We start from the raw sequence: 17,813 nt of genomic DNA, 5'->3' as shown, positions 1-17,813 counted from the left end.
CTCACATACCAGAGCCTAGGGGGGGCCCAGGCTAGTAGATTTTGTGTGCTCCAGCCCTGTGGGAGGATGGCAGGAGACTGGAGCATCACCACGGGCTCCCCAGTGCTGGGGGAGAGCCCCTAGCCTCAGGGGCTGGATCTGACCCTGGAGCCTTAGGTTCCCCACCCTGTAAGGAATCCAGACTCCCTGCCTTGTGCAGTAGCATTAGAGCAGTGTCGGGAGAAATACAATTGAAACGACACCAGAGGGTGAAAATCACCCGCACGCCAGATGAGGCCTTAGGCTCTCAAGCTGCATTGGCTAGTGAATGCTGAGTTGACCCCCTAAGACCCTGCTGATTTTTCTCTCCCTGTTTAGGCTTGAGATGTCGGCCGAGATCATCCGCCAGAAGGAGCTGGAGAATCTCCATCGGCAGAGGCTACTGGCCGGCGACCCGCTGAGCCTGCACCCAGGGCTACCGCAGGACCACCCGGCCTTGCGGAACGTGCACGAGATCCCCGAGGGGCACCCCCTGCGGGAGGAGCTCTCACGGAGGAACGCCATGCTGGTGCTCCGGCACAACAACACGCCGCTGCTGTCGCTCAACCACGGCGTCCCCAGCGCCACCCCGCCCAAGGAGCAGAGCCGGAGAGGGAGCCGGAAATCCGCGCACCACCGGGCGGAGCCGTCCGGTGCGAACGAGGCCAAGGAGCCCGCGGAGCCCCGGGCCCGGGACGGCGCGCCCGACTGCAACGACGAGGAGATGAAAGACTCGGAGAGCGATGCCGAAGTGAGTGACGAGAAGCCGGAGAGCCTGAAAGCGGAGAGCAGCAGCTCAGCCAGTGAACTCAAAGAGTGCAAAGAGACAAGCAAGGTCTACGAGGGGGCCAAGGAGCTGAGCGAAGTGGCATCTGGCCAGAACGCCCCCTGCAGCTCCTCCAGCACTGAGTCACCCAGCCACATGCTCGGCCCAGGCATCAACAAAAATGAGGTGAAATACCTCCCTCCGGCCTCCATCCCACCACCTCAGCCGCTGCCCTTTGGATTCCCGTATACAATGAGCCCCTATTTCCACGCAGGTAGGTGAGAGCCTCGTAGCTATGGAGGGGGCCGGTGTGGGATGGGGTCGTGGCCGAGTATCGATTTTATAGTATGTTAAGAATGGGGCTGCTATTCGGTTCGCCTTATTCACGGTGCATCCGTCTCTGTGGGCTTCGAGCATCTAGAGTTAAAACAACAACAAAAATGAATGTCAAGGGCCCAGCTCGAAACAAAGTAATTCAGAGGCCATGAAGAGATCGCTAATGAATCCAGAGATGGTACCAGGCTGGGGGGAGCCACAAATACATCAGAAGGGGAATGGGCAAATACTAGACCCAAGTAGAAACGGCCGTTGGATGGCGCAGTATTTAGGAAGAACATGAGAATGGCCATACCGGGTCAGACCAAAGGTCCATCTAGCCCAATATCCTGTATTCCGACAGTGGACAATGCCAGTTGCTCCACAGGGAATGAACAGTACAGTGATCCATAAGTGATCCACTGCCTGTTGCTCATTCCCAGCTTCTGGCAAACAGAAGCTAGAGTCACCATCCCTACCCATCCTGGCTAATAGCCATTGAGGAACCAATCCTCCATGAATTTATCTAGCTCTTTTTTTGAACCCTGTGAAAATCCTGGCCTTCACAACATCCTCTGGCAAGGAGTTCCACAGGTTGTGTACCGCGTAAAGAAATACTTCCTTTGGTTGGTTTTAAACCTGCTTCCTGTTAATTTCATTTGCTGACCCCCTAGTTCTTGTGTTATGAGGAGGCGTAAATAACACTTCCTTATTTACTTTCTCCACATCAGTCCTGATTTTATAGACCTCGATCATCCCCCCCCTTAGTTGTCTCTTTTCCCAGCTGAAAAGTCCCAATTTTATTAATCCCTCCTCGTATAGAAGCTGTCCCAGACCCCTAATCATTTTTGTCCTTTTCTGAACCTTTTCTGCTTCCAATCACAATAAGATTCACATCTAAATGTTTCTGAAGACGAATTCTTGCCCCCTTGGGTATGTAAGTGTGCTTGGCTGGAAGCGGCTGTGTGCTGAGCAGTTGATGCTGAGACGTTGGGCTGGGTATCGGCAAACCTAATGAGACAGTGGTGGGAAAAATGCCATGCTGTGTTGGGGGCTGGATGCATAAGCATGACACCCTCACAAAGCAGAGGGAACAGTCTACGCGGAATTGGCTGGACCTTATTTGGAAACCTCCGTTCAAGACAGACATTGATAAATTGGAAGGGGTTCCAGGGAGGGGCAGCAAAGATGATTAAGGGGATGGAGGGATTGACCTGTGAAGGGAAAAGGCTGGGAGAATTAAATATGTATACCTGGGCTACAAGACAACTGGGCCTGTGGAGAGGCAGGATCCAGTAGCCAGGGCCGGCTAACGAGTTTGCGGGGTCCAAGGCCACATGGCTCCCAGTCAGGGCAGCGAGTGAGCGGCCAGGTGGGCGGGCCTGGGAGCTGGGTCCTGAATGCGCAGGGCCCAAGGCCACGGTCTCACTTGCCTTGCCCAAAGGCCAGGCCTGCCCGTAGCCCCCTTTGTGTTGGAAAGAGGTTGCAAGGGCTGCCTGGGGCGCTTCCAGGAGACGTGCCCAAATGTATCCAGACAGAGATGAAGAAGGGAAAGCTTGTTAGGGTGGGCGGCTGAAAACTAGACTCGGGACAATCCCTCAAGGTGCTGCATAGCCCGTTGCTCGAGTTACTGCTAGACATGCTGCTCAGGAATGCACTGCAGGGAGCAGCCGTCTCCAGGGAGTTTGTGGGACCAGGCGAGGCCAATGCCGGCCCTTCTGCTGCCGACCTCCTAGCTCTCCCCGGCTGCTGGGCTTCCCAGCTGGCTGCCAGTCCCTGTTCCCAAGCTCCCCTGGGCTCTTAGTTGCCGGCCCTCCTGCCACTAGACTCCCAGCTGCTGGGGCTCTCTGGTCCAGGAACAGTTGCTGGACCAGAAAAGAGTTTCAACCTGATTTTCCATAGTTTGACAAGATATGGGGCTGGGGCTAATTGACCTGGGGTCCCTGGGGCATCTGCGGATGCCAGGCAGCGTACCCTCCTGCATGTGGCCCCAGCCCTTTGGGACAGAGATTCAGGAGGTCCACAGACCTATCACTATTCCACCTCCCTGGCCATCGCTTGCTCACAAAGTCATATGTTGTCACCTGAGTGTGTTCCCATGGCAACCTCCGTATACCGTAGAGAAATCTCTGGTGTTTTATTAACTTTAAGCTTCGGCAAGGGGCCTTGGTGGAGCGGGGGCTGTTGATTTGCCCCCAGCTCTGTGCAGACAGAAGAAGCAGGTCAGGACAGAGAGGAGGGGGATGTGTGCAGGGATGGGGGATGTATTAATACTCAGGTCGTCACCCAGCCAAGAGGCACTGGAGTGGCTGACCCCACCAGCTGTATTCCTCCACCAGGAACAGCAGCTAGAAACCGCCGCTCCTCGGTGGTTATTACCATGTGCCCATCTGACCCCTCTTCTGGCAGAGGTGAACTCTTGCCCCTGTGACCTTCCGCTGCCTTTCCGAAGGAGGGGGCTGGTGGTTTGGAATCCAACCAGCTTGCCCCCCAGCAGCAAGGTTTAAGGAAAGCAACGGGGCCACACACGTGAAATAGAGCAGTCATTGAGGTGACCGCCAGCCTGCAGGAAAGCATGGTCCCTGCAAGGCTCTTACAACGGGCTATGCATCCTGCAGCATGCGGAGGGAGGTGAGCACCGCCCAGGAACACCACCAGCTCACTGGTGCAACATACAGATCTGTGAGTAAAGGCTGTCCCAGCATGAGGTGGGACTTAAACTCGGAATCCCAGCCTGCCCAGGTTGCTGGCTTCCTGCTAGCTTACCAGGAGCCATCGAGAGACGCATATTCTAATTCCTTAGCTGGACCATTAGCAGGAGCTAGATGCTGTGTCCTGGGAGAGAGGGAGCAGGGCTGGGCTCCTCCTTTATAAATGAGGGTATGTCTACACTACCCTCCTAGTTCGAACTAGCGGGGTAATGTAGGCATACCGCACTTGCAAATGAAACCCGGGATTTGAATTTCCCGGGCTTCATTTGCATAAGCGGGGAGCCGCCATTTTTAAAACCCCGCTCGTTCGAACCCCATGCAGCGCGTCTACACGGGGCACGAACTAGGTAGTTCGAACTAGGCTTCCTAGTTCGAACTACCGTTACTCCTCATTCCACGAGGAGTAACGGTAGTTCGAACTAGGAAGCCTAGTTCGAACTACCTAGTTCGTGCCCCGTGTAGCCGTGCTGCATGGGGTTCGAACGAGCGGGGTTTTAAAAATGGCGGCACCCCGCTTATGCAAATGAAGCCCGGGAAATTCAAATCCCGGGCTTCATTTGGAAGTGCGGTATGCCTACATTACCCCGCTAGTTCGAACTAGGAGGGTAGTGTAGACATACCCTGAATGAACCGGGCAGGAGCAGTGCAGCTGCACACAAGACGTGGGCCATTCCGAGCCACCTTCCAGCAGAAGAAGGACAGTTTGTGGGTGACGGTAAAGTGGCCAGCATGATAAACACCCCTCCTGCCTCCAAGAGATGAGGCATCCTCCTGGGCGCCTTCTCCTGGCAGGCGGTTAAAAAGGGAAACGCGATTCTGTGTCCCTGGCCACCCCATCTGCCTGGCAGAGCAGGGTGCAGATTGCATGGGGGGAGGCCATCCCTCTCAAACTCTCGGAAACTAGAATATGCCCGTTGTGGTTATTACTTATAATCAGGGCTGTGCTTAAACTGACCCGTCGTCTTTCTCGGTCCCCTCTGGTTTCAAGGACCATCGCATCGTGTTTCATTGCAGGAGGCCTGTCTTGCTGTAGGCTAGCACCCCATGTATTACTGCGAAAGTTGTGACTTGCATTGATAGCTCAGCAGAGATCAGGACCCGGTTGTGGTAGGCCAGGCATGGGCAGTAAGATGGTGGTGGTTCACCCGTGTCAGCCTCTGGTGGCCTGCTGCCACTGTATTTACCTGAGCCTCTGCAGGTACGGGCGATGGCAGCTCTCGTTAGCCGCGGATCGCTGTTCCCAGCCAATGGGAACTTCAGGAAGTGGTGCGGATCCAGACTCCATTTCCTGTAGCTCCCATTGGCCGGGAGTGGCGATCTGGGATCAACAGGAGCTGCAATGGCCCATACCTGCGGAGGTGCAGGTAAATACAGTGAAGGTGGCCCACCCGGGACTAACCCTGGGGAATCAAACCCAGCCCGCGGGCCCATATTTGCCCACCCCTGTGCTAGGGATGTGGCACCGTTAACCGATGAGTCTGGGCCTCTGATAGATGCAGCAGCACGGGAAAAGGAAGCAGGAAGAAGCTGGTATTCATGGAGAGCAGACTTAAAAGCTGGCTCCCCAAGAGAACTGGCTCCCGTAAATAAGACAAGCCCATAGGAAGAATCTATCCTCCTAGACAATACAGATCAAGATTGGGGAGACAAACTGAGGCCCAAGCGACACTGAGGCCCGGGGAGCTGGGAATAGAACTCAGTGTCCTGAGCTGTACTATCTCTCACTCATCCTTATGCTACCGGTGTTTGGAGGCACTTCGACTAACCCGGGTCCCAGTAGTACAACCCCAGGAGGAGTTTGTGCCTGAGGATAGAAGAACAGCCATTTCCTTAACTTTTTCCTGTCCATGGGCTGCTCCTGTTGCTCACATAGGCCTGGGCACCATGGTAACGAGATACAGACCCTGTCTCAAGGAGCTGACAATCCGTAGAGGCTGCTGGCTTGACAGACCCCAGCAGACGGGGGAGAAGGGAAAGGGGAGAGAGTAGGGGTCTCTGACAGTGCACCAGAGAGGGCTCCTTGCATGCTAGGGAGGCAGAGAACTGGTTTCTGTCCCCAATGGCAAAAATATCGACAGGCAGCCAGAATTTGTTCGATTCCCTGAGCCACCTCCTGGGAATCCGGCGGCTGCCAGATGACCTCATCTCTTCAAGGTTTCGGCGGCGTTGTGTTCTCGTCCCCTACGCCCCCCCCTCTCCGCTGGAAAAGGTGAAGGATGGAGTGTGCGGGAGGCTAAAATCCTTTTATTGATCTGCAGTCTGGAGAGCAATTAACGTGAGCCTTCCAGTGTTGCTCCATGACCGGAACCCTCCGTGGTGTGTGCGTTGGCAGGTGGGGGGATGGGAGACGGCTTAGAGCGTGATAACAAGACTGATTAAGCCCATCTGTGTGTTGGCTGCTAAGCCAGGGGCGGGCGCAGAGGGGCTGCTGAGTCTCCTGGCTTGATCAGATGTCAGGGCAGAGATCTGGGCCTGGCTGTGGGGACTGTGGCCCTGTTGGCAGTGAGGCGAGGACAGAGTGTGTGTGTCTGGCCAGTGACCCCGATATCTGTGTTGATTTCTCTCCTCTCAGGACACAGTGCTGGGGCCTGAGGGCCTGGACTGACTCTAGAATAGATTCAGCCTCGGCAACACCTGTCAGCCCCGTGGCACAGCCGTGCCCTGCAGAGATGCCCATTTCTGGAAGGGATGGGCAGCTTGGTCTCCAGGGACCTTGGCCTTTCTACCACAGCCACCAGAAAGTGCATGGGTGGGGGATTTAATACCAGCTGCTAGGGGGTGCTTTTATGGGGCTGGGGCCCCATGTGGTGAAATGCTCTGTCATCCATTGGACTAGTCACTCAGTCAGAGAGGAGGAACCTGGCTGGGGACAAATGCTACTGTGTTTTGTCCCCTAGTCCAGCGGTATCCGGTGATGTGCCCTTAGCAGCCGAGGGAGCTTCCCTTCTAGACAAGTGGTTCTCAAAGTGCAGGCTGCCTTGTAGGTGAGCTGCAAATTCAGGGTTCCTCTCCTGCCCCGGCCCTGAGGCACCCCCCTCGCGAGTGGATCTAGCTCATGGGGTGCGCTTGCTGCTCCTCCTTCTCCGGCTGGGAGAATAGCAGCTTAGGGAAGTGGAAGCTTTCCCGGCTGCTTCCATTGGTCAGAATTGTGGCCAATGGGAGCAGTGGGGGGTGGTGCCTAAAAGCAGCAGGAGGCACGGAGCCAGGTAAGTGTCCCCATCCACCTCATGTCCAGACCCCGCACCCCCATCTCCCTTCCTCCTTCCACCCCGCTTCGGCACCCTCCCTCCGAGCCAGACTCCCCACCTCCACCCCACTCCTGCACCCTCCCTCTCAGCCCAGCTCTACACCTCCAGCCTGCTTCTCCATCCTCCCTCCCAGCCAGCCCCTGCACCTCCACCCTCTCCTGCATTCGTTCTGTCATCATGGGTAGGTGGCTGGTGGTCTGTGGAAAGGTCTGCGTTGAGCAGGGTGGGCTTTGGGCCAAGAAGTTTGAGAACCCCTGGTCTAGACCCTTGGAATAGCTTTATCGTCCTTTTGATAACTGTCCCAAAGGTGGGTTTGTGCAGCCTAGCAGACTGTGCAGAAGCCTCCCCAGGGAAGCAAAAGGAGGGACATTTCAGATGGAACAGGACCATGGGCTGGACAATACACAGGAGGTAAATAGATGTCGAGGCTGGAAGGGACCATTCTGCTCACTAAGTCTGATGTCCTGCGTGACCCATTGTACCCAGCAATACTGGCATGTATTGAGCCCACTGGTCTACCTGCAGAATGGGGGATGATGGAAGAGGTGGCTTATCAGTCCTCTGTTTCCAAGGTGCTGAGCTCCCAAATCTGTGGTTGAAATTCATGAAGCGCCGGGTGTTTGCCTCCTCCACAGAGAGAAGCTCGTGCCTGGCTGCAGTCAGTGAGGTTTTGATACTGGAGAGGGGCCAAGATTTCAGCATCTCTCTCTCAACTTCTGTGCTCTACTGACGCTTTCACCGGCAGCCCGCGGGTTTTCTTGTGCGGCCGGGGAGGGAAGGCAAATCCGTGGAGATCAGTGCTTCGGCAATATCCGCTTCCACTGTGTGTGGATAGGTGGAAAATATTACGTGCCGCCCTAAGGCAAGGCTGCCCTTGCCATGACTCCTGGAGACCGCTGGCTGAGTGTGGGCATGGAGGGATGAGGAGAGGGCTGCCTGGCAGAACTGACCTTTGGCTCGGCTCCATTAGTGATGTTAGCGAGGCTGCAAATAGAGCCGATGGGCGCTCGGCTCGTTTCCCCAACTCTACCCCGTGTTAGGCTCACTGGCATGAGGGTGGAGAGCAGTGTTCCCTCTAAGCTGAGCACTTGTGCGGCCGCTCAGGAGAAATTCAAGTGCGGTCCAGTTGATTAGCAGAGCGCCCACAGCCATCAGCGTGTGTGTCTATTGGTGGTGCACATCTGCACATGCCTCAGTGCATCGTTTAAAAAAATTATTCAGCCCAGGAAAAGATTAGAGGGAACATGGATGGAGAAGGGGAGAACTGTCCCAAAAGTTACATCAAGACTCACTAGCCCTATCCCTTGACATCAGCCCTTCCAGTCACAAATAGAGTTGAACACGATCCCATCACCATAATCCCTGGTAGGAGTCTGGAGACAGCCACTGCCAGGTATGTACTGCTCAGCCTCTCCATGGCGTCTCAGGCAGAGCCTGAGGCTGGGGCAGGCGCATTGGCTGCATGACTGACTGGAGAAGGCTTCGTTCCCAAGCGCTGGGCTGCTGCAGTCCTTGGCTTGCCTTCAGAATAAGGAAGTACCTAATTTTAAAGCAGTTGGCTGTTACCGTCCAATCCCCGCGGAGACGCTTGCTCTGGCTGCAGATGGAGGCGTCTCGCCCGTGTGTCGGCTGTGCCTGGAATAATTGAGTTCAGTTTCACTCCCTCTATTTACCGAGCTGCAGTTGCTTTTCCAAAAAAGGAGGGAAAGTCAGCCGACAGCCGTCCCAGTGTCTCGCTGGCTTCCATGTAAACAGCCAGGAGTTTGGGTTTCAGCGCAGTGGACACACCACGAATGATAATGATTGTAACCTAAGGGAGCTCGTCCGTCTGTCTGTCCATCTTCTAGCTGGGAGGGAAGGGAAAATGCTGCTCCTCCAGCAGCCTCCCAAATTCCTTTCAGTTCCTTCCTGCTCCAGCCTCCCTGCCGCATGGGAAAGCTAGTAGTTTCCATGGCAACCTTTATAAGGGCAGATGAAAGTTCACCGAAGCCCATCAGTGTTCCCTGTAAGCTGGGCGCTGGTGCGGCCACTCAGGAGAGATTCAAGTGCTGCTCAGTTAATTAGCAGAGCGCCCACAGCGAGGTTTTGTTTCTACTGGTGGTGCACATTCACACATGCCTCAGTGCACATATAATTTTATTCTGCACGTGGATGGGAAAAAATCCGCATGTGGATGGAAAAGCTTAGAGGGAACGTTGAAATCCAGGCTCTTGCTGACTAGGAGGAAAAGGGAGGGAGGTGGATTGAGGGGCTCAGATTGAAGCAAGGGGTGGAGAGGTAAGATGCTAGGTTTGGCTGTTTCACAATGCGGGAGGGACCCACAGAGGGTTTTGAAGGCCTCCGGACAGCGTGTTGTGGTGCGCCCAGGCTCTCTGCAGAGGGTAGCAGTCAGAGGGCACCACTCTGGAGGGCAAGGCATGCAGTTTTTGCCCTTGCTGTGAAAGGAGATTGCAGTGGGGGACCAGGGCTTAGACTAGGGTTTAGATTCTGATCTCTCAGAGGCCGAGGAGGAGAAGCCAAGGAGGACCTAGGCTGTGAGTTTTCTGGGGCCGGGACTGTCTTTTTGCTCTGCGTTTGTACAGCTCTGAGCACAACAGAGGCCTGGTCTGTAGCTGGGGCCCTGAGGTGCTGCAGTCTTAGAAACGATACTAAGAAAATGGCCTGTAAGGAGCGAAGTGCTGGGGTTCCAGGCCTCTATGTGGCTGGAGGACAGGGCAGGGGATATTCAATCCTATTCATGAAGTGAAGTGGGTGAAACTTCTGAGCCTCCCCCCCAATCCCCACTTCACACTTGTTCAAAGAGAGTCAGAGGGAGACAGACAATTCCAGCCCCTTTTTCAAATGGACAAATCCTAGAAGTTTTTAGGGCCAGGCCTGACAAAGCCCCGCCTGGGACGATTTCCTTGGGGTTGGTCCTGCTTTCAGATGGCCTCCTGAGGACTCTTCCAACCCTCATCTGATAAACATGGTTGAGGACAGTGGTCAGCACCAGATGGTCCAGGACACTCTGAACATCCCACAACAGATAATTCCATGGTAACACATCACTGGGCGGTTGTTCCTTCCACTTCCTTACTAGCCCATGCCCAAAAGCATGAGAGCTAATAGGAAACTTTTATCCTATCCAGTGTTTCTGTGGATGTTCTGACTCCCCTGAATGTCCCGTCCCTTTTAGCATCCTCCTGAGCTCATGGTCTCATAGGTGGTGAGTTCCACTGTGGAAGAGATCTTGAAGTCACTGTGGATAGTTCTCTGAAAACATCCACTCAATGTGCAGTGGCAGTCAAGAAAGCAAACCGAATGTTAGGAATCCTTAAAAAAGGGATAGAGAATAAGACCGAAAATATTTTATTGCCTCAATATAAAACTATGGCACACCCACATCTTGTATATTGCATACAGATGTCACCTCTTCTCAAAGAAGATATATTGGCATTGGAAAAGGTTCAGAAAAGGGCAAAAATGACTAGGAGTCGGAATGGGTGCCATATGAAGAGAGATTAAAAAGAGTAGGACTTTTCCTTATTCACTTTCTCCATGATTTTTATACGCCTTTATCATATCCCCCCCTTAGTCTCCTCTTTTCTAAACTGAAAAGTTATTTACCTGTTCCCATAACCTAAGAACTAGGGGTCACCAAATTAAATTAATAGGTAGCAGGTTTAAAACAAACAAAAGGAAGTATTTCTTAATGCAAGGCACAGTCAACCTGTGGAACTCCTTGCCAGAGGATGTTGTGAAGACCAGGACTTTAACAGAGTTAAAAAAAAACCTAGATAAATTCATGGAGGTTAGGTCCATCAATACTTATTAGCCAGAATGGGTTGGAATGGTGCCACTAGCCTCTGTCAGGGGCTGGGAATGGATGACAGGAGAGGGATCACTTGACGATTCCTTGTTCTGTTCATACCCTCTGAGGCACCTGGCATTGGCCACTGTTGGAAGACAGGATATAGGACTAAATGGACCTTTGGTCTGACCCAGTATGACCGTTCTTATGTAGGGGAATAAGGCATTTTCCAAACAAGTATTTTCTGTTATCAGTGGCAATCTCTTTGCTCCTCTGTTGCAACCCAGGAGAAACTGGAGTAGCCCACCCGGTTTTCATCTCCAGCGTTTCTCATTCTCCAGACCTCTGCCCCATTCCTCTCTGGGCTCTCGTCCAGCGCTCTCCTTCCACGCTGTCAAGCGCTGGGACAATGAGGAGCAGGAAAACCTCAGAGCTCTCCAATCCCAAAAGGACAGAGCAGTCTGCCGCCTTCCAGCCTTGCTGGAAGGGCTGGGGCTAGAACCGCTCCTCTTGCATTGTGGAGGATTGACCTGTCTGCGTGAACCGGACCCTTTCTGGAGCTTCAGGCTCACCTCCCCCACCCGGCCAGACCCTGCCCCAATGAAGGGAAGGCAGGGTGTGTGTGTGTGGGGGGGAACACGGTTATGCGTTTAAAGCACCGTGACGTGTTAAGCAGCCAGACTTTGGGCTGTGGGAGTGTTAAAACAAAGGATGGTTCATAAGGAGTGAGAATTCTCTCCTCCACACCAGCTCCAGCTAAGCAGCAGGCTGCCGGGCGGAGTTTTAGGGCTTGTTATCATTTGGAGCACGTAGCTGGGAGCAGGGCAGGGGGAAAGGAACTTGCAGGCCAGCCGGAGTTTTTCCATTTTGCGGTGCGTGTGGAGAAACATGCCTTCGGGGGTGTCTCTCTCCCCCTTCGCCCCTCACTGCTGCAGCTGAAGAACATTAAACACATGAAACACATTAGAGGGGATTTTCCCCCTCCCTCTTGGCCCCCCCCAACACCTCTTCCGAGCGAGGGACCTCCAGGAGGCAGAATTGACCCTGCCCGGCGTTTTAATTGACAGGCCATTAAAAATGGATGTGTGGCTAGAGAGAAATATTCAGATCGCAGGCCTGTTGCTGTCCGTGTGGGATTTTAATGATTTATGTTTCCTTCTCCTCCCCCTCCTCCCTGCCCCAAACAATCCAGGCGCCATGGGAGGTCTGTTCTTGGATGGGGAGGAGAGCCCTGCGCTGGAAGACATCAGCAAATGGACAGTGGAGGACGTCTGTAGCTTTGTGGGCAGTTTGTCTGGCTGTGCCGAGTACACTCAGGTAAATTCACAGCAGCCTGGGAAATGTTAGGTGGGGGTGGGAGAGGTAAGGAGAAAACTCGCTCCAATTCCACTCCCTCCCCTCCCCTCCTGCAAAACCTCTGCAATCAATCAGAGCTAATGTGGCGGAATATTTAAGAGAGCCCTGCAGGGCCTGTCAACCGTCTGGCTTTCCTGTTTTCCTACCGGATTGGGGCTTAACCGCTGGCTGCCAGTAGATGCCCCCAGGGCATGCAGGGGTGTGTATGTGGCTAGCAGGGAGGAAGGTGGGAGGGGAGAAGCTGGTGTCTGCTGTTGCTGGGTGGATTACACAGCTAGCAGCTCCCTGCTTGGGAGATAGGTGTGCGGAAGTCCACGGTGGCCCACAACCAAACCGAACACAGTGCTGGCTTTGTGCTGGGCGGTCCGGGGGACCGGGCTGCCGGCGAGTCGTAGCAGAGGACTGTCCCGGCTTTGAGGGCTGTTCAGAAAGGCCTTTTCTCAGAGCGCCGGGACCTGGCACTAAAAGGAAGCCCCAGTTTGGCCTGGCGCAAGGCATTGGGTTATCGCTGGTGCCCAGCTGTAGCTCCGCCGCCCTGGAGCACGGTGCCAGGGGTCCAGGTGAAAAGCCAAGGGTGCCTTGTACCAGGGCAGTCGCTGGTACAGCTGGGTTGACGTGCTCAGACTTTCGCCTCCAGTGAGTGCGGATTCCACTAGGGTCACAGCCCATCTCCTCGCATCTCATGTCTCGGCTCCAGTGAGGGCACCCCAGACGCGGGCAGGGGGCAGTGCTGCAGGGGCAGAGTTCTGGGAGAAGGGGAGGGCGCTGCCAAAGACCCCCACGCTCACAACATTTGGGGTTTTTTTAAAGCCCCTTTGCAGCAGGAGCCATGTGCCCATCAGGGCTGCCAGGTTCATAAAGCCGCTTAGTGTGAGGCTGTTAGGAGGGATACACAAACCAGCTCTGCTTTCTGGCTCCCACAGCTGTTGCAGTCCATTAGAAACACCCCATTGAGAGCAGGCGCGGCCGGCAAGCGCGCGGATTCCTGAGCGGCGGTGAGAACTAAAAGTCTAGCTCAGGACAATCCAGCTCCTTGGGGGGCAGACGCAGCCCGACAGAGGACACCGGGCAGATCCAGGCAGTAAGAGGCAGCTCCCGAGGGGAAGAAGCAGAGGGGACAGGAAGGGATTTGAGTTTAACAAGCACAGCTCCGGCGATGTGCACTAAGCGAGGGGAGGGCAAGTCTAGGACTCCCCCAGCACGGCCGTCCCATGGGCCCCAGGTCGAATTCAGCCAGCTCAGAAACAAGTGGACAGGGCGGCTCAAACTGATTTTCAAACGCTTCCTCCTTTTCCCCCTCCCGGGAGCATTAGGCATCAGCTGCCATCACCCCCGCAGCTGTGCTGCTGCTGCTCAGAGCGTTACCACGGCCCAGCGAGGGACCTTTCCTGCAACGGGCCCCGGGCAGCAGGAGCAAGCCCTGACTCAGCTTTAGCATCGCTCCTGGGAGCAGGCGTGGGGAGGCACCTAGCAGGGCATCAGGCCCGTTATTCTGCACAGGTTCACAGCCCGGCCTATGTTCACAGATCTCCTGACAGTGGCCTGGAAGCAAGGCCTCCCTTCGCTCTCCGGGTGGCTGGCGGCTGTGCTGTCAACACAAAGCCTGTCCTCCTTTGCCCCCTAACCGTGGTGTTAATCTCATCCTGACAAGCTTCATTAAAACCACCTGTAAGCCTGGTGCTTCCCCCCCTCACCCTCCCCCCCCCGGCCAGCAGCTGGGCCTGCGAGAGGGAGCGGGAGGGCTTAGGAGAGGAGTGTGTCTGACAGCCACGGGGCGCCTGCGGGAGAACTCCGAGGGGGGCTGGAGAGAGCAGGGTAGGTATGAGTTGCTGGGGGGCGTGAGAGGTTTTTGTGTCTGGCGTGGCGGGAGAGAAGGGCTGGGAACGTGGGTGGAGAACAGGGGCGGGCAGTCAGCAGCCTGCAGGCCAGACGTGGTTCACCAGGGTTAGCCCCTAGTGGGCCGTCGGCACTTTATTTACCTGCACGTCCACAGGTACGGTCGCTTGCTGTTCCCTTGGGCTGCAGGTCGCCCTTCCCAGCCACTGGAAGCTGTGGGAAGCGGTGTGGACCAGGACGCTGCTTCTTGCAGCTCCTGTTGGCCGGGAACGTTGATCCAGGAGCTGCGAGCAGACACGCAGGTGAATAAAGAGCCCGGCGGCCCACCAGCGGCTAACCCTGGTGAACTGCGCCTGGCTGCATGCCACCTATTGCCAGTTCTCAGTGTAGAAAGACAGCAAGGGATGGATGCGTGAGAGAGGGGGAGGCCTGGGGGGGTGGAGAAGAGGAAGGGCAGCTCAGGAGGGTGAGATGGGGAAGAAGGTAGGTTTCCAGGGGTGGGGTGAGATGTTAAACCAGCCCCGATCTGAGAGAACTCACTGGTGGCCGTGGAATTCCGCTGGCTCTACCCCCCGGAACAGAGCAGAGTGCGACCCCACGGCTGCCACTGTGGCAGGTGAGAGAGGTGGAGAAATCCTGAGCCCACGCACCAGCCATTTACACCCAGTGCTCCAGGGACAGCAAGCCCAGAGCGGACTGATGCCCTGGCGCGGCAGCACTCTTGACGCTTAGTAAACCCCAGCACTGTCCGGTACTGGGCTCCGTTGTGAACAACCCCGGCGTCCTGGCTGGCGCGGGTGCCGGCATGCGGGGGGTTAAAGGGCGGCTGCTTCTGTCATTCATCAGGGTTGTGCCTTTCCTGCGTGCAGGGTGCTGTGGAGCTGTCTGTTCTCTCCTCTCAGACCACAGCTGCTGGGGAGGTCTGGCACCGGCCCACAGCGCGCACCCGCCAGGAAGCCAGCGAGAGCTTGGCGGTGACGCTGCGCCCTCGGCAACACATTTCAAAGGCACCAAAAAGTAACGTCATTGAGAACAAAGTCTCCCGATCTCTGTCCACCTCCACCCTTGTCCCCCCGGTGGCGTGAGGCCTCCCCGTACCCGCAGGTTAGGGCTTTAGGGGTAGAGAGCTGAGCGAGGGAGCTTTTGGCGCCTGGCCATGCTGGCTTTGTAGGAAGGAAAGGAGCCGCTCTATTGCGTTTTGCTCGCTGCAGGAGCAGAAACAGAGGGCTGCAGTCATCAAGAGCCGCTTTGCTGGGGGAGACCAGCAATATGAGCTGGCCACGGCTCAGCTGCCTCAGCGTCACAGCCATGGCTGCTCTCCAAGGGATTGGTTCTATGGAGAAAGAAACCATTGGCGCAAAGGGAAAGCCCCTGCCCTTTGCGGGGATGTGCTACCAAGGCACAACAGCTCTCGCTAGTGCTGTAGCCCCAGACAGTTTGCCCAGGCAAGAGGCCAGCGCTTGCCCTGGATGTGCAAAAACCTGGGTGGAGCGAAGGGGGGGTTCAGGGAGGAGCAGAAAATAGAGGCATGTCCGCTGGAACCCAGGGTCCGCTCTAATGGGCAAGGGCTTGGCAGCACGAGAAAAAATACTGCGTGGTATTTTATACTCCAGAGGTGGTACTGCATGCACTGAGCCAGTAGTAATGGAATCAAGATGCCGCCAGGAAGACTAATAAAATTACACCCCCAATTTCAGAAATGGCAAACAGAAGCACTGTGCGTAGGAGCGGGCGAGGGGGCAGGGTGTCTTATCTATGGCAGGCCCTGGGGGGGTGGAATCCAGGTGTTTGGGAAGGGGTGTGTGATGATATATATATATAAATAAAATTCCAGGAGTGTCACTCTGAAGCCTAAATGAAGCAATGGTAGCAGCTACAGACATGGCCGCTGACTCGTTTTGTTCAGGATGTCATCCCCTTTGCCCCCCTCCCCTGGCCATCGTCCCTGGGCTTCACAGCCTATCACCATCCAGTTTTTAAGCTCTCAGCTGTCTGGGGCTTTTTTACACCTGTGATTTTCTGAATCACTCCTGGGCAATAGCACAGGCTACAGCTCCTAGGAGGGTAAGTGACAATGGTCCTGCTGTTGCTTCAGAGGCGAGTGTCAGAGACCCGCCTGGCTCGGCCGGGGGGGGGGGGGGGGGGGGGGCGGAGGCTCATGTCGCTCCGGTTGGCTGGCCATCCACAGGGGCAGGGCATTTTGCATTGTGACAGCCTGTCTAACCCGAGAGGCAGTGCTTGTACGTGTAACACAAACCCCCTCTTCTGCTGAGGTGCAGCACCTGGGGGGGTGCATAGATTTTTAGCTAATTAATTGAAAGGAGCTGTTAGAAATCATGCCCCCGCTATGACACACTTTGGCCTGCCTCTTTATCTGTGCTATGGCAAACACGCTGCCCAACCATCTCGGTCTGGCATGTTAGCAGTGTTTGGGCTCTGGGTTTTGTTTAAATCGGGTTCTCAAACTTTCTGGCCGGCGGCCCACCCTGCTCAATGCAGACCTTTCTACAGACCACTAGCTTAACTACCCATGACAAAATGGATGCAGGAGGGGGTGGAGCTGTGGGGTCGGGGTGGGGGTGGGCTGGCTAGGAGGGAGGGTGCAGGAGTGGAGTGGGGTTCCAGGAAGGTGCAAGGAGGGGGTGTGTAGGAGGAGGGTGCAGGAGGTGTGAGCACAAGTTGGATGGGGTGCACTTAGCTGGCTCCATGTCTCCTACTGCTCTTAGGCCCCACCCCCGCACACACTGCTCCCATTGTCTGCAATTTTAACCAATGGGGGCATTAGGGAAAGCCTCCAGGTCATGCTGCCCTGTGCTGCTGTTGTGGTGAAACTCGACTCCTTTGGAGCATCATCCTGTCATCTTGGGGGCCAGGACTGTCTCTCATAGGATCCTAGAACTGGAACATCCCAAGAGGTCATCAGGTCTCGTCCCCCCACCTTCATGGCAGGACCAAGCACCAGCTAGACCATCTCAGTATCTCCAGTGAGGGAGATTCCACAACCTCCCTAGGCAGTTTATTCCAGTGCTTAACCACCCTGAGTTAGGAAGTTTGGCCTAATGATGTCCAACCGCAACCTCCCTTGCTACAATGTAAGCCCATTGCTTCTTGTCCTATCCTCCGAGGTCAAAGAACAATTTTTCTCCCTCCTTAGAATCATAGCACTGGAAGGGACCTCGAGAGGTCACCGAGTCCAGTCCCCTGCCCTTCTGGTTGGAGCCAGTAAATAAATAAAAATAAATTAATAGAGATGCCTATCTCCTAGAACTGGAAGTGACTTTGGTCAAGTCCAGTCCCCTGCCTTTACAGCAGGACCAAGTACCATCCCTGACAAATTTTTGCCCCAAATGGCCTCCCCAAAGATTGAACTCATAACCCTGGGTTTAGCAGGCCAATGCTCAAACCACTGAGCTATCCCTCCCCAGCACCCGCTAGACCATCCCTGATATCCTTACCAACCTTGTAACAACCTTCGTAGGTACATGAAAGCTATGATGTCCCCCTCAGGCTTCTTTTTTCCAGACTAAATGACCTATGAAGGAACATAGAAGGAACATAGACCTATTTTTCCATGTTTTCTAGACATTTGATCATTGCTCTTCTCTGCCCTCTCTGCTGGGTTTGTACAGCACCTAATACGCAGGGATCAGCGCAGCAAATAATGCTAATAAATGGATTCAGCAGCCCCCTTCTGCATTCTCCCATGCTGTTAGCGTGCGGCGTGTGATGTGCCCTGCGCTGGTACTTGTAAGCATGGAGGGGTGTCTCTTTGG

At 55.1% G+C, this 17,813-nt stretch overlaps 1 protein-coding gene across 13 annotated transcripts in view; it reads left to right on the top strand.

Moving 5' to 3' along the window:
• The window catches only part of SAMD11 (sterile alpha motif domain containing 11), a 397,470-nt gene that overhangs the window by 374,084 nt on the left and 5,573 nt on the right, over positions 1–17,813 (top strand). For all 13 annotated transcript variants that reach the window (XM_075906866.2, XM_075906862.2, XM_075906863.2 and 10 more), the window contains 2 exons: positions 358–1,058; positions 12,041–12,165. In XM_075906866.2, the coding sequence (XP_075762981.2) occupies positions 358–1,058; positions 12,041–12,165 (826 nt within the window). The remainder of the gene's footprint in view (positions 1–357; positions 1,059–12,040; positions 12,166–17,813) is intronic.

This window comes from Pelodiscus sinensis, chromosome 24 (assembly GCF_052426305.1).
Source record: "Pelodiscus sinensis isolate ZL-2025 chromosome 24, ASM5242630v1, whole genome shotgun sequence".
Taxonomy (NCBI): domain Eukaryota; kingdom Metazoa; phylum Chordata; order Testudines; family Trionychidae; genus Pelodiscus; species Pelodiscus sinensis.
Note: the sequence above shows the minus strand (reverse complement) of the source record. Positions and strands in the feature narration are given on the sequence as shown.